Source organism: Dermacentor andersoni, chromosome 3 (assembly GCF_023375885.2).
Source record: "Dermacentor andersoni chromosome 3, qqDerAnde1_hic_scaffold, whole genome shotgun sequence".
NCBI classification, from domain to species: Eukaryota; Metazoa; Arthropoda; class Arachnida; order Ixodida; family Ixodidae; genus Dermacentor; species Dermacentor andersoni.
The window spans coordinates 211,872,605-211,885,580 of record NC_092816.1 but is presented as its reverse complement, the minus strand read 5'-3'; the positions used below and the strand labels follow the sequence as shown (position 1 = coordinate 211,885,580).

Here is a 12,976-nt window from a genome sequence, read left to right as displayed (position 1 = left end):
TAGTTTCTTGTCGAGCGATATTTTAGGCGAAAGTTACGTAAGGCAAAATATGATCCCAGTTCTTACGTTCTACGTCGACATACATGGATAGCATGTCTGGGAGGGTCTTATTAAGACGCTCGGTTAGTCTGTTCATCTGGGGATGATATGCGGTTGTTTTCCGGTGGCTTGTACCACTGAGTCTGAGATGCGAGTCGAGAAGTTCGGCAGTGTAGGCAGTTCCCCTGTCTGTGATGACTACTTTTGGGGCGCCGTGCCTAAGGACGATGTTTTCATTGAAAGAAAATGAGCTACTTCGGCTGCTGTGTCCCGCTGTATAGCTTTCGTTACCGCGTAGCGCGTCAGGTAATATGTGGCAATAATGATACATCGTTGCCAGCTGTAGAAGTTGGAAATGGGCCCAGGATATCCATTCCAACTTGGGCGAATGGCTGGCCTGGTACCTCGACCGGATATAGGATACCTGCGGGCTTGCCGGGAGGCGCTTTGTGTCTTCGGCAGTCCGCACATGCTAGTACTTGACGCTTGACAGCAGTGGGTAGCTTCCGCCAGTAGTACTTTCATCGGAGTCGGGACAATGTTTTCGTGTAGCCTGATGACCTGCGGTGGTTTCCTCGTGGCATGCTTTTAGTCATTTTTTTCGAAGTGATGCCGGTACGACAAGCAGGTACGTGCTGTCACTGGCAGAAAAGTTCTTCTCAGATAGAACATCGTTCCATAGACAAAACGACGGTAGCCCCCAGGCATACAGTAGCGGAACTTCTTTACTTCGGTCTTTCAAGGAATTAATGAGTGGGAGCAACCCCTGGTCCTGGCGCTCCTTCTGTTAAATAATGACGGCGTCGACGACGCCCAAAACTGCTGCGTCCACGTCCATGCCATCGTTACCCGTGGATTCGACGGGTTACCGCGAGAGGCAGTTGGCGTCGGTGTGCCTCTTTCCTGACTTGTCATGGTCATGTCGAACTCCTGAAGCCTAAGACCACCGCGCCAGATGGCCGGACGAGTCTTTCAAGTTAGTCAGCCAACAAGGAGAATGATGATCGCTGACAACCTTGAAGGAACGGCCGTACAAATACGGGTGAAATTTGATAACCGCCCCCACCACGACGAGGCATTCCTTCTCGGTAATTGAGTAGTTTTCCTCCGTACGAGAGAGAGTTCGGCTAGCGTAGGCGATTACTTTTTTCGGAACCATCTTGTCACTGCACCAGTACAGCACACAGACTAACGTTTCTCGCATCAGTGTCAAGTGCTGTAGGGGCATCTTGGTCGAAGTGCGCAAGAACAGGAGGCATTTGCAGGCGTTGGCGTAGTTCGCTAGATGCTACTTGCTCATTTTCCCCCCATAGAGAGGGAACATGGTCTCGTGTCAGGCTTGTTAACGGCGCAGCAATACATGAAAAGTTCGCAAGAAAGCGTCGGTAATAGGCAAACAGCCCTAATAAGCGCCTCATTGCCTTCTTGTCGGATGGTGTGGGGAACTTTGCTACAGCGTCTAATTTGGCTAGATCAGGTCGTACACTATCGTGACTGACGACATGACCGAGGAAGCGCAATTCACTGAAACGAAAATTACATTTCCGACCGTATGGCTTACAGCCGACCGTATGGCTTGAAGAACAGTGAGCAACCGGCTTAGGTGCTCCTCAAATGTAGCTGAGAACACTATGACGTCGTCTAGATAGACCAAGCTTACACTTCAGGCCTCATGGTACGGTGTCCATTAGACGCTGAAAGTGACAGGCGGTGAGCACAAACGGAAAGGAAGGGCCTTAAATTTGTAAAGACCGTCGGGGGTCACGAAGGCAGTTTTCTTACGATCTCTGTCATCGACTTCGATTTGTCAATAACCGCTTCGTAGGTCCATTGATGAAAAGTAACGTGCATTCCACAGCCTGTCCAGCGAATCGTCGATGCGTGGCAGCGGATACACGTCTTTCTCCGTGACCTGGTTTAATTTGCGGTAATCGATGCAGAATCGTAAACTGCCGTCTTCTTTTTCTTTACTAAGACCACGGGTGGCATCCAGGGACTTTTTAAAGACTTTATCACATCATCCTCGAGCACCTTCTCCACTTGCTTTTGAATCTCTTCGCGTTCCTTTGGAGCTACACCGTAGGAGTTTTGTTGAATCGGTCACGTAGGATCATCCGTGATGATACGGTGCTTGGTCAGGGGCGTTTGCTTAACCTTTGACATAGTCAAAAAGCAATCTTCGAACTGGTGTATCAGCTCCAGTAGATGCTGCCGCTCGGAAGGCGACAGGGTGCAGCTAACGTCGACAGACGAAGGCGTCGAGGGCGGGACGGTCGTTGCTTCTAGAGCGAAACAATCTGTTACCTGGGTGATGTCGTCGCAGTACGCAATTGCGATACCCTTCTGGATGTGTCGGCGTTCGTTGCTGAAGTTCGTGAGGACTTTGGCATGCCCATGAGCCATGTCGAGTACGGCTCTAGCAGTAAAAACGCCTTGCTTGGGCCATAGTGCACAATTTGCTCCGCGATCACATCCCCGTGGTAGGGCTTCTTGCATGATACAGATACAAGACGGCATGATCGCGGCTGAATGGGCACATCGTCGGCAATTCGCGAACGCTCATGTTGCCCGTCATTCGTCGTGTCGCCGTATGGCCCTCCAGAAAATGTCACCATACGTTCCGGAATTCTTATGACGGCGCCGTGATCTCGCAGAACATCCATCCCCAAGATGATGTCTTCGCAGCAGTTGGTGAGAATGACGAAAGTGGGCAACAATGCTAGAATTACCTATGTAGATTCGAGTGGTGCATGTTCCCATTGGTGTCATTAGCTGACTCCCGGCACTTATGCGGCGCCCTGTCCACGGCGTCCTCTCTTTCTAATGTGGTTGGTCAGATCTTACCACATAATCGAGAAGTCTTCGCCAGTGTCGACAAGTGCCGTGACGTGATGCCCATCTACCAGAATGCTGAGATTGGCACGGGCAACGTCGTCGGCGGGAGTATTCGTCGTCGGCGGGAGTATTCGTCGTCGGCATATCGTCTTCGTCGGCGTTAGTGTTCGTCGTCGTCATGTCTTCTTCGTGGGGAGGGTGCGGGGTATTTTTCGCTTCTCGACACAGGGCAACCTGCCCCCCGGAGGTCGCTGCTGTTTGATTGCCTGGCGCGGACAAGAGGGAGCGGCCACCACTGCCGAAGTCAGTGGTGAAACGCTGGCGATTTGGGGAAGTGTAACGCACAGCTGACGGGGACTGCGAGCGACAACGTGTTGAAGCTGCCTGGCTGGTCGACAGCTGATCACTGCTCGGGGCGCGACGTTCGTCGAAGTGCACGGAAGCGGCAGGCGTCTGGATCCAGCGCCTGGATGAGGGCAGGAACGGGCAATGTGGCCTGGTTCGCCGCAGTGGAAGAACAGTGGCCGACGGTAGGCCGCGCCACAAATTGGTACGGAGAACTGGAGGTCGTCTCACAGACTCCCGTCGGCACGGGAGCGGGCCGTGGCTGAAATGATGCTACCGAAGGTGAATGGGGAGGACGGCGGACCACGTCGGCATAGGTAGGCGGATGTGTTTCTGCACATGGAGCTGGCGAGGAGAAGGCTTGCCGCAACTGCTTGAGCATGACTTCGGTCGCAGAAACGACCGGCGATTCCGTAGGAGGAATGCCTAGGGCTCGCAACTCTTCACACAGGATGTCTCAAATTATGTCCTGTAAAGAAGTGTGGTCAACAATGTGAGTCGTAGAGCTGATTGGCGTGTTGCTGGGTTGGCGGTCGAAGTGGCGGCAACGTTGCTGAAGCGCCCGCTTGATGACATTCGCTTCCTTGATGAATTCGTAGAATATCGTTGGTGGGTTTCGTACAAGACCGGCAAAGAATGGTTCCTTATTTCCCCGCATCAGATGACGCACTGTCCTTGTCTCGGTTATGTCGGGGTCAGGTCGTTGAAACAGACGGGCCATATCTTCCACACACATGGTGATGGTTTCGTTTCGTTTTTGTACTCGAGCCTCAATGAGTTGCTGCTGTGATCTCGCCGGTCCGAGGTCGAGAATGTATCGAGGAGCTGACGACAAAAATTGCGCCATGTTTGGAAGCTCGCTTCCCTGTTCGCGTACCATGCACGAGCGCTGTTTTCTAGCGCGAAATAAGGATGGGCAAGTTTTTGTTGGTCGTTCCCGCGATTTACCAGAGAGGCGCGTTCATACTGGTCAAGCCAGTCCTCAACATATTCAAAAGCATCGCCCTGGAAGAATTCGGGGACGCGAGGGTGTTCCAAGAATCGCCTGGGAAAGGCTAGGTGCCGTCTGTGAGGGAAGGAGAAGTGCCATGATGTAGCCATGTTGGTGAGAGTCGCAACGGGAGGGAACTGCGGGCTGAGGCCGAGCAGGTGCCGACCGGAGCGGTGGACTGGAGTTGTTACGAGAGGTGGAGCTTCGGGACTGGGTGTACAGCTCCGAAGAGGGGTCGCCCGCATGTGGTTGCAAGCTCTAGCGCCTCCACCAGTGTCGTAACGCCAAAAACAGGGGTCGTAGAGCATTATTCAGGCGGCACAGATGCGGGTTACCTTTTTAATACCGAGCGTAATTGCAACTTCATCTTAACTGCGCCTTGACAAAAACGCTCATGCCTACTCACATTATCCTCTTCTTCATCGGAGTACTGTCGCGGCAATATCTCACTAAACATAACGTCACAGTATCTGTTTGCCAACAAAGTGTGTTCCTAATTCCGGAATTTTTTATTCAGCTACTGGGCATCCATATGGACATAGATCAGTCGTTTTTCACCGAGGCCTCGAGGAGTGAACCGTTTCTCTTTTAGTATGTGTTTCAAACAGTCCATGAAAAAAATGAGTTTAGAAAAGCTGCGAAATGAACAGCACGGCTACAAATGTAGGGCCTGCAAGTGACTTTCACATTTAAGCACTGTGGCGGATTCACCTGGGCCCTACGCACGAGAATATTGCCGCCTGTTGCTATGGGAGCTGGTAGCGTGATCTTGCGCCCGTTCTTTGGCGAATGTAAGCAGTTTAAAAGACCGAGCCGTCATATTTTCACAGATCTACCGCTTGTCGTTGGGTAAATTAGAGCCTTTCTTTTAGCCATGAAAGCATCCTTAAGTTATTGGCGAGCACAGCGCATCATAATCCCTGGTGTGCTTTTATGCTTTGATGGCAGTCTTTGGAATGCCACCACGTCCTCTCTAGTTAACACACTCAGTTCTAGGTCTCCCGCCAAGTCATTCACTTTCTCAAAAAATCTTCCCCCTTCGTTCGAGCAACACCGTGGATATCGATGTTAAGGCTTCTGCTACGCCATTCAAGTGCCTTTATATGAGCCTGAAGCTGTTCTAGCTCTACAGTGGCGCCGGATTTCTCAATAGTTCCAACTTTGCACTTAGTATCTTTGGAGTTCTTTTCCTTGGCGACCTTGGCGCTGCTGTATGGCTTCAAAGCGATCTAGAAGTCGCTGGATGTATTCTTCTATGTCGTTTACTTTAGTCGGCAATTCGAGCAGCATGTTAAACTTGCGGTCCATATCTACAATGCTAGTGACCATTTCTCTACCGGGCGTTCTTATAACTGTGCTTCTGCCGTTCCTTGCCTTGCACACTTCACACTTCCAGTGCCGGTTTCCAAATATTTTTGTTGAACTGTCACTCAGTGACGTCAGAGCACGTTTCAAGTTGAAATAAAAATGCACACTCTGTACAGGCCACTGCGAGGCCATCATGACTCGCACACATCAACATAAGTTACACCGCTCCATAGTAACAAGAAAACAGAAAGACGACAAGAAAAGCAAAGCACCACCCAAGCACTCCGTGCAGATGAATAACGAAGCTGAAACTTGCGGCGCCAGTGTTTATTGCTGCGTTGATACGGACGATTCATTAAACGTTTGCTTGGTAGGCTGCCGGATGCTCGGTACGCAATTGCTGCTTGTGCTCGGCTGCACGAGCCTCTTCTTGTGCCTGGGCTGCAGCATTGGCACAGCGTAGACGAGCTCGTTTCCGGTTCTGCTAGCGGTGTTCCTGATCGAAACCTGCCTGCCCCTCAGGAATACATATGACGCGCTGGCCTTGCTATTCCGCAGCAGCAGAAAAACCGCTGCGCGCGCGCTCAGCTGCGACTGAGAGCAACGACGTCACTACTGGCGCAGCCAATGGCTAGCCTATCTTTCTCTTCTTTTTCCCGTGTGCGCATGGGGTGGCACTGGAGGAGTATTCGGTGTGCAGGCGACCTGGACGGACGAATCGGCTGGCCATGTATTGCTTCGCTCTAATAGTGCCTAGGCCTAGATCACTTTCGGGCGTGCATGTCGCGTTTACATCGTGACCAACCCATCACACTGGCTGCAAATGGCGGAGCGTCTATATAGAGCCAGAACAACACCAAAGAGTAATCCCCAATCTCTGACCGCAGAAAAACAAGCATTCAGCGGGCTGCGTGCGATGCGCTGTGTCGCTGCTGCCAAATTGAAAGGTACCGCCCCAGTCGTGGCCGTGGCTGTGGCTTGCAAGTGATAACAGCAGCGTTTGCGCAGAGTCTTTGCAGCGATGTGGGCAGCAGTGATGCGGAGCGGATTGAAAATTTAAGAGCGCCAGTTTGACGAAAAACGCATGGTAATGATATTTGCAGCGCCTTGTAAAGCTTGCAGTTCACAATTCCGGGACAGGGGTATAGCCTGTGACAGTAGAGCAACAAAGACTCAGTCGACTGCATGCGATGCGCTCCGCTGCTGCTGCTAAATCTTTCGGTTGTCGTGACGACTAACTGTGCTGCTTGTCAATTCCATCCTGCATCGGTAATCATAACCGCTGCACTAATTTAAGGTTAAGCAAGGATCAGCCTGTGGCTCTTACGGGCACAACAGTTTATCCATGCTGATTTACCTTTGACTGCAGTCTACTGTATCTTTGTGTGCAGTGCCGTTCCTGCTGGCATACCTGGCGTTTCTCTGCGTAGTGACATTTCCCGTCATGCGCCTGGAGAACAACCTGGCCCAGTTCGCCGGAGACGGAAACATCGGCATCTTCAGCGCAGTTCCGCTCTTCATCGGTGACTGCCTTTCGGCTGATTGTGCTTGTCCATAAAACGCTTTAGTTTTCTAGTTCTGCCTAAGGCATGCCTATGTGTACCACACAAAACGGAAGTTCACAGGAAAATGCAGGCTTAAAGATAACAAAAACGATCGTACAAGGAATGCCGCTGGAGCCTGCGACAATCCTTGTTCCGCCACTGGTAAGTTTGCTACAGACACTTGTGGCTACTCTCGCTTGGCAAATCACATAGCTAAAACAGGCGAGGACAAAGAAAGACATGCATTAACACGAGGGCTCGGCTGTATACCTGCCTTTTCTTGGTCTGGCCTGTTTTAGCGCTGCTTTGTAAAGTATGAACGTAGACCAACTAGCCTAAACTTCGCTGCTACTTACACTACTACCGCAGTGTCTTGCTGAAACCACATCGATACCATTCTTAGCGTCAGAGCTTGCACACGACGCCTAGCGTGCTCTTTAATCGCCTCGAAACACGAGAACCTGACGGGGCTCGAGCGACGGCTTTCCCCGACACTCCCTTAGCGTTACCCTCATGCGCACTGCATCGCAGGCCTGGGCTACACCATGAGCCTCTACGCAATCGTACACGTGGTGAGCGACTCGGTGCCGGTGTCCGATCAGCTGCTCTACCTGCTCGACTCGCTCCGCGATGCCACGTGGAACGATTGCCCCAACGGGCTGCTGCTCGCACCCAACCGGACCTGCTATGTACCCAGGCGCGCGTTCGTGAGTGGCCTCGTTTTTTTTTTATTCCGTGCGCTTTGAGAGAGCTCGGAGACAAGTAAGCAACGTTCTGAGTATAGATACATTACATGTGATGTCAAAAGGAAATGTGTTTGACTATAATAATTACGTTTCTCTTGCTGGTACACGCCTTCATTTCAATTTCTCTAAGTGAAGAATTGGTTTCAAACAATTTTATTTTTATCGCGGCCATAAATTTTCAGTACCTAGCGATGAGTCACAAACTCGCAGTACAAAACGCGGTCATAGCACGACACTACATGCATGGAAAAACAATGCTGTTCTTTTTCTACCAATGTGCAACACTGACATCTTCCAACCTTAATGTCATCTTTCTTCCTCCGATGTTAAGTGCAAACTGCAGCACCTTTAACCAACGAAGTTCATAAAGAGACTGTGCAGGCGTACAATATGTTTGTATACTGCTCGTTACAGGAAGACCAAATGTTAAGAAAAGAAGGCCAATAGGTGTGTTTTATTATTTATTAGCACACGTTTGAAACGAAAAATGAATAAATGTTGTTAGAAGAACTCTGGAGTGCGGCACGTGAAGTTTCCGTCTCGGCGTCGGTGTTTTTTGTCGCCTGTAGGTGTAGCGTATAAGATACCCCTGAAATGCGGGAGGTCTTATATTGGACGGACTGGTAGATGTCTTAACGTTAGGTTACAAGAACACAGCAATAAAGTGCGCAAAGGGCGGGAAGGCTTCCTAGGAGTTCACTGCGCACAATGCGGCTGCGTCCCAATTTTTGCGGAGACGACTATCTTAGCTAGGCATTCCAATGAAAGTACCAGAATTATCATTGAAGCAGCAGCGATTGCCGATGGCGACTCGGTTAGTAAGCCATCAATCGCACTAACAGACAAAGAACTGGTTTTCCTGAGGTCGCACATGCGCTCTCGTTCATCTTAGGTAACAAATTCTGAATGCATTCTCATGTCGGGTTGCTGCTTGTAGAGGGCGCTTTTGTCTTGGTGTTTCAGGGTATATACGTTTGTTTCTGAAAATAAAAACCAGTTGGAAGTCAACGCTTGTCTACGTCGTCCTTTTTTGTCCTCCGCCTATGTATGCGCTGTAAGTGACGATTGATACCATGGAATACCAACTAGCCCGTATTCAAACCTTGCACCAGAAAGGCGCTTCTTAAATATCTATGCGAACTCTACTGCTATGGGACGCGTTCTGAAAACGATATATGCAGGTAATCGAAGCCTTTGGTTGGAATATGAGCTGTGCTTGTGTTCACCCGATTTAAAGACGAAGTGCCGTCCGGCGCTATACCGCAGTTATAGACGCAATAGACGCAATGCTTGAAACCAGCTGCGCATGTACGGTTTCTGTGGCTGTCCCTGTCACATATTATTGCAATACAGCATATACATCGCTGGTTGTCCCTATCAGTCATTGTGTTCTGTTCCCCTTACAGTCGCTCTGCAGGACCACTCGCGCTCGGCTCACGGAGGCCTTCCGGCGACAGCCGCTAAGCAGCGGTATGCCGGCCGTGGCGGAAGGACAGGAACCCTCCGTGGTGCTGCTGCCGCCCAAGGTGTACCGCAGCGAGATGGCCGACTGCCTGCCCGGAGTGTACAACTACCTGCAGCCGTACCAGCCGTGCGTCTGCGATACGCTCGCTCCTTGCTCTAGCTGATCGCGCTTACTTTTTTTTCGAGGCAATAAATACTTTTCGAGCCTTATTGCATAGAGCTTCCTGCCTTCTCGATGCCTGAAATGGGCAAGAGAAAGAGTATATTTCACATCAACTGCACCGTTAGATTACCAAGGTCGTCCGGCGCGTGTACTTTAGTGGTTAAAAATAGAGGATGTCCCGGCTAACATTTAATTATATATTTACCATGCCTACACCGCCTCTGTGGGGTATTAGGCTAGAGGGAATATTAACACTGAAATACAAAAAAATTCAAAAAACATAACAAAGCGCAGATTGGCAACACGTCATTTCAAATTTTCTACAAGACAACTTTGAAATGTGATTTAAAATTAAGAAAAGGAAACAAAAGTTTAAAAAGAACCAAGCACAAATCACTAGAAAGAAGAAAAGGCAGCATAAACGATAACTTCCAGCTGCCCAGGCTGACAGGAAATGAAACCTTGAAGCAAAAATAGGAATGTTGAATAGGAAGGTGAGACGCTTTCTTCGAGGAGATATTCAATTGAATTGTTCGTGGGAAAAATGAGCATTTGAGTAGGTTTGTTCTGGTGGTAAACTCCTGTACTTTTAAGGCGTGGTCACTACGTGCATATATACAGGTTGTGCCAACTAATATGCACCAAGATTTTAAACAAAGTCGCACATTCGCCCGAAAGGCGAAGCATGGATTGCGTTAGCAAATTAGTAGACAGCTACACGACGTAAGGACAGTAGATTTATTGGTCATATAAAGTTGTCAACATTCGCTTACTAAATCAACAAGCACAGTGTCACGCGTTTACAGGTAAACAGGAGAACATCACGCTTCATGACTGCGGAAACTCGCTGTCAAAACACGAGGTAGAAAGCACGGAAGCTGTTGTGAGCGAATTGACCTTGGTTTTGCCCCTCGCTTCGCCGTGAACTAAACGTCGAAAGCACAGCGCATACGAAGCTACCGGCACTCGGTTCATGCACTGCGTCCACAGCGCAGATCGCTTTCAAGCTACGGAGCAGGAGTACACCCCCTTCTCCCTCGCCTACCCCTCCCTCTGTGCTTCGCGCGTAAAGGAAGACGGTGCGTGTCCGCCCCGCCTTCCTTCCTCGCGCGCACTACATTAAATCGCGATCGTCGGCTTACCCTCGCCTCCTTTGACTCGCACGTACGGCGCACGGTGACGATGTTATCGTGTTTGCATTTTATACGGAACATCGCGGCGATGGCGACGGCTTCAATCGACTTGGAGGGACCATATAATTGCTATCGCAAGAAAATATACAAAGGCCACGTCACTGCACAGGGCCAAAGTAACGCTGTTTGCCGTCGCTTGGAGATAGAATATTTTTGCAGTCCGTCTAAGTACATAATTAATTACATAATTAATCAACTTCTCGATTATTTCAATTCAATGGAAAGTGTCAATGAGGAAACTGTAGGGCAACATGGAAAACTCCCGGCACAGCGTTCCGTTGCTCAATGCCTGCGATATAAAATAGTTTTTCCGAGTGTGGAAGAAGCCCACGAATACACGCAAAATTGTCGTGCGACTAGCCGCTCGAGGTACATTGCGTGTAAAATACTCTATCTCCAAGGGACGGCAAACAACATTACCTTGGTTCTGTCCAGCTATGCGACATTGGAAATTTTTTAAATCTTCATGCATAATAGTTGGGACAGCCTGCATATGTAGGCTCCGTCATGCCACCATCATCATCAGCATCATCATCATCATCATCATCATCATCATCATCATCATCGTCAGCCTGGCTACGCCCACTCAGGGCAAAGGCCTCTGCCATACTTCACCAACTACCCCAGTCATGTGCGAATTGTGGCCTTGTTGCTCCTGCAAATTTCTCAATCTCATCCGCACACCTAACTTTCTACCGCCCCCTGCTACTCTTCCCTACTCTTGGAATCCAGTTAACCCTTTATGACCATCGGTTATGTTCCCTCCGCATTACATGCCCTGTCCATGCCCATTTATTTTTCTTGATCTTAACTAAGATGTCATTAACTCTCCGTTTGTTCCCTCACCCAATCTGCTCTTATCCCTTAACGCTACACCCATCATTCTTTCCATAGCTAGTTGCGTCGTCCACAATTTAAGTAGAACCCTTTTCGTAACCCCCTAGGTTTCTGCCCCGTACGTTAGTACTGGTAAGACACAGCTGTTATACACTTTTCTCTTGAGGGATAATGGCAACCTGCTGTTCATGATCTGAGAATGCTTGCCAAACGCACCCCAGCTCATTCTTCTGATTATTTCAGTCTCATGATCCGGATCTGCGGTCACTACCTGTCCTAAGTAGATGTATTCCCTTACCACTTCCAGGGCCTCGCTACCTATCGTAAACGGCTGTTCTCTTCCAAGACTGTTAAACGTTACTTTAGTTTTCTGCAGAATAATTTTAGACCCACCCTTCTGCTTTGGCAGGTCAGTGAGCATGCGTTGCAATTGGTCCCCTGAGTTACTAAGCAAGGCAATATCAGCGAATCGCAAGTTACTAAGGTATTCTCCATTAACTGTTATCCCCAATTCTTCGCAATCCAGGTCTCTGAATACCTCCTGTAAGCATGCTGTGAATAGCATTGGAGAGATCGTATCTCCCTGCCTGACGCCCTTTTTTATTTGGATTTTGTTGCTTTCTTTATGAAGCACTACGGTGGCCCTGGAGCCGCTATATTTATTATGCGAAGCATATTAACGTAGGTTTCGGGCCTTCGCGCGACGCCCGGCGGTGGCCACCATTGACCCTGAAGTGGGGTCACGTGACATGACGTCACGTGATGACGTCACACAGGCTGCAGATGGGGCCTCATATCGCGCCGTCGGTCGCCTCCCGGCGGTGGCCACCATTGACCCTGAAGTGAGATCACATGATGTGACGTCACGTGATGACGTCACACCGGCTGCAGATGGGGCCTCATATCGCGCCGTCGGACGTCGCCCGGCGGAGGCCTCCACGCTTCGGTTCGCGCCGTCGCGCGCGACGCGGCGGCGCTTCGCATCCACTGGGCTTAACCTTGATATGCCTCCAATTTTTTTTCAGTATTTTTACATACGGCTCGTCTACACCCTGATTCCGCAATCCCTCCATGACTGCTAAGGTTTCGACTGAATGAAACGCTTTCTCGCAATCAATGAAAGCTATATATAAGGGTTGGTTATATTCCGCACATTTCTCTATCATCTGATTGATAGTGTGAATATGGTCTATTGTTGAGTAGCCTTTAGGGAATCCTGCCTGGTCCTTTGGTTGACAGGACTCTAAGGTGTTCCTGATTCTATTTGTGATTACCTTAGTAAATACTTTGTAGGCAATGGACAGTAAGCTGAGCGGTCTATAATTTTTCAAGTCTTCGGCGTCCCCTTTCTTATGGATTAGGATTATGGTAGCGTTCTTCCAAGTTTCCGGTAGGATCGAGGTCATGAGGCATTGCCTTTACAGGGTGGCCAGTTTTGCTAGAACAATCTGCCCACCATCCTTCAACAAATCTGCTGTTAGCTGATCCTCCCAAGCTGCCCTCCCCTGTTG

At 49.7% G+C, this 12,976-nt stretch overlaps 1 protein-coding gene across 1 annotated transcript in view; it reads left to right on the top strand.

Moving 5' to 3' along the window:
* The window catches only part of LOC129382907 (sodium-dependent acetylcholine transporter-like), a 30,887-nt gene extending 21,419 nt beyond the window's left edge, over positions 1-9,468 (top strand). The window contains exons 2-4 of the mRNA XM_055067133.2: positions 6,910-7,041; positions 7,594-7,769; positions 9,215-9,468. Of these exons, the coding sequence (XP_054923108.2) occupies positions 6,910-7,041; positions 7,594-7,769; positions 9,215-9,436 (530 nt within the window). The 3' untranslated portion in view covers positions 9,437-9,468. The remainder of the gene's footprint in view (positions 1-6,909; positions 7,042-7,593; positions 7,770-9,214) is intronic.
* The last annotated feature ends 3,508 nt before the right edge of the window (positions 9,469-12,976 follow it).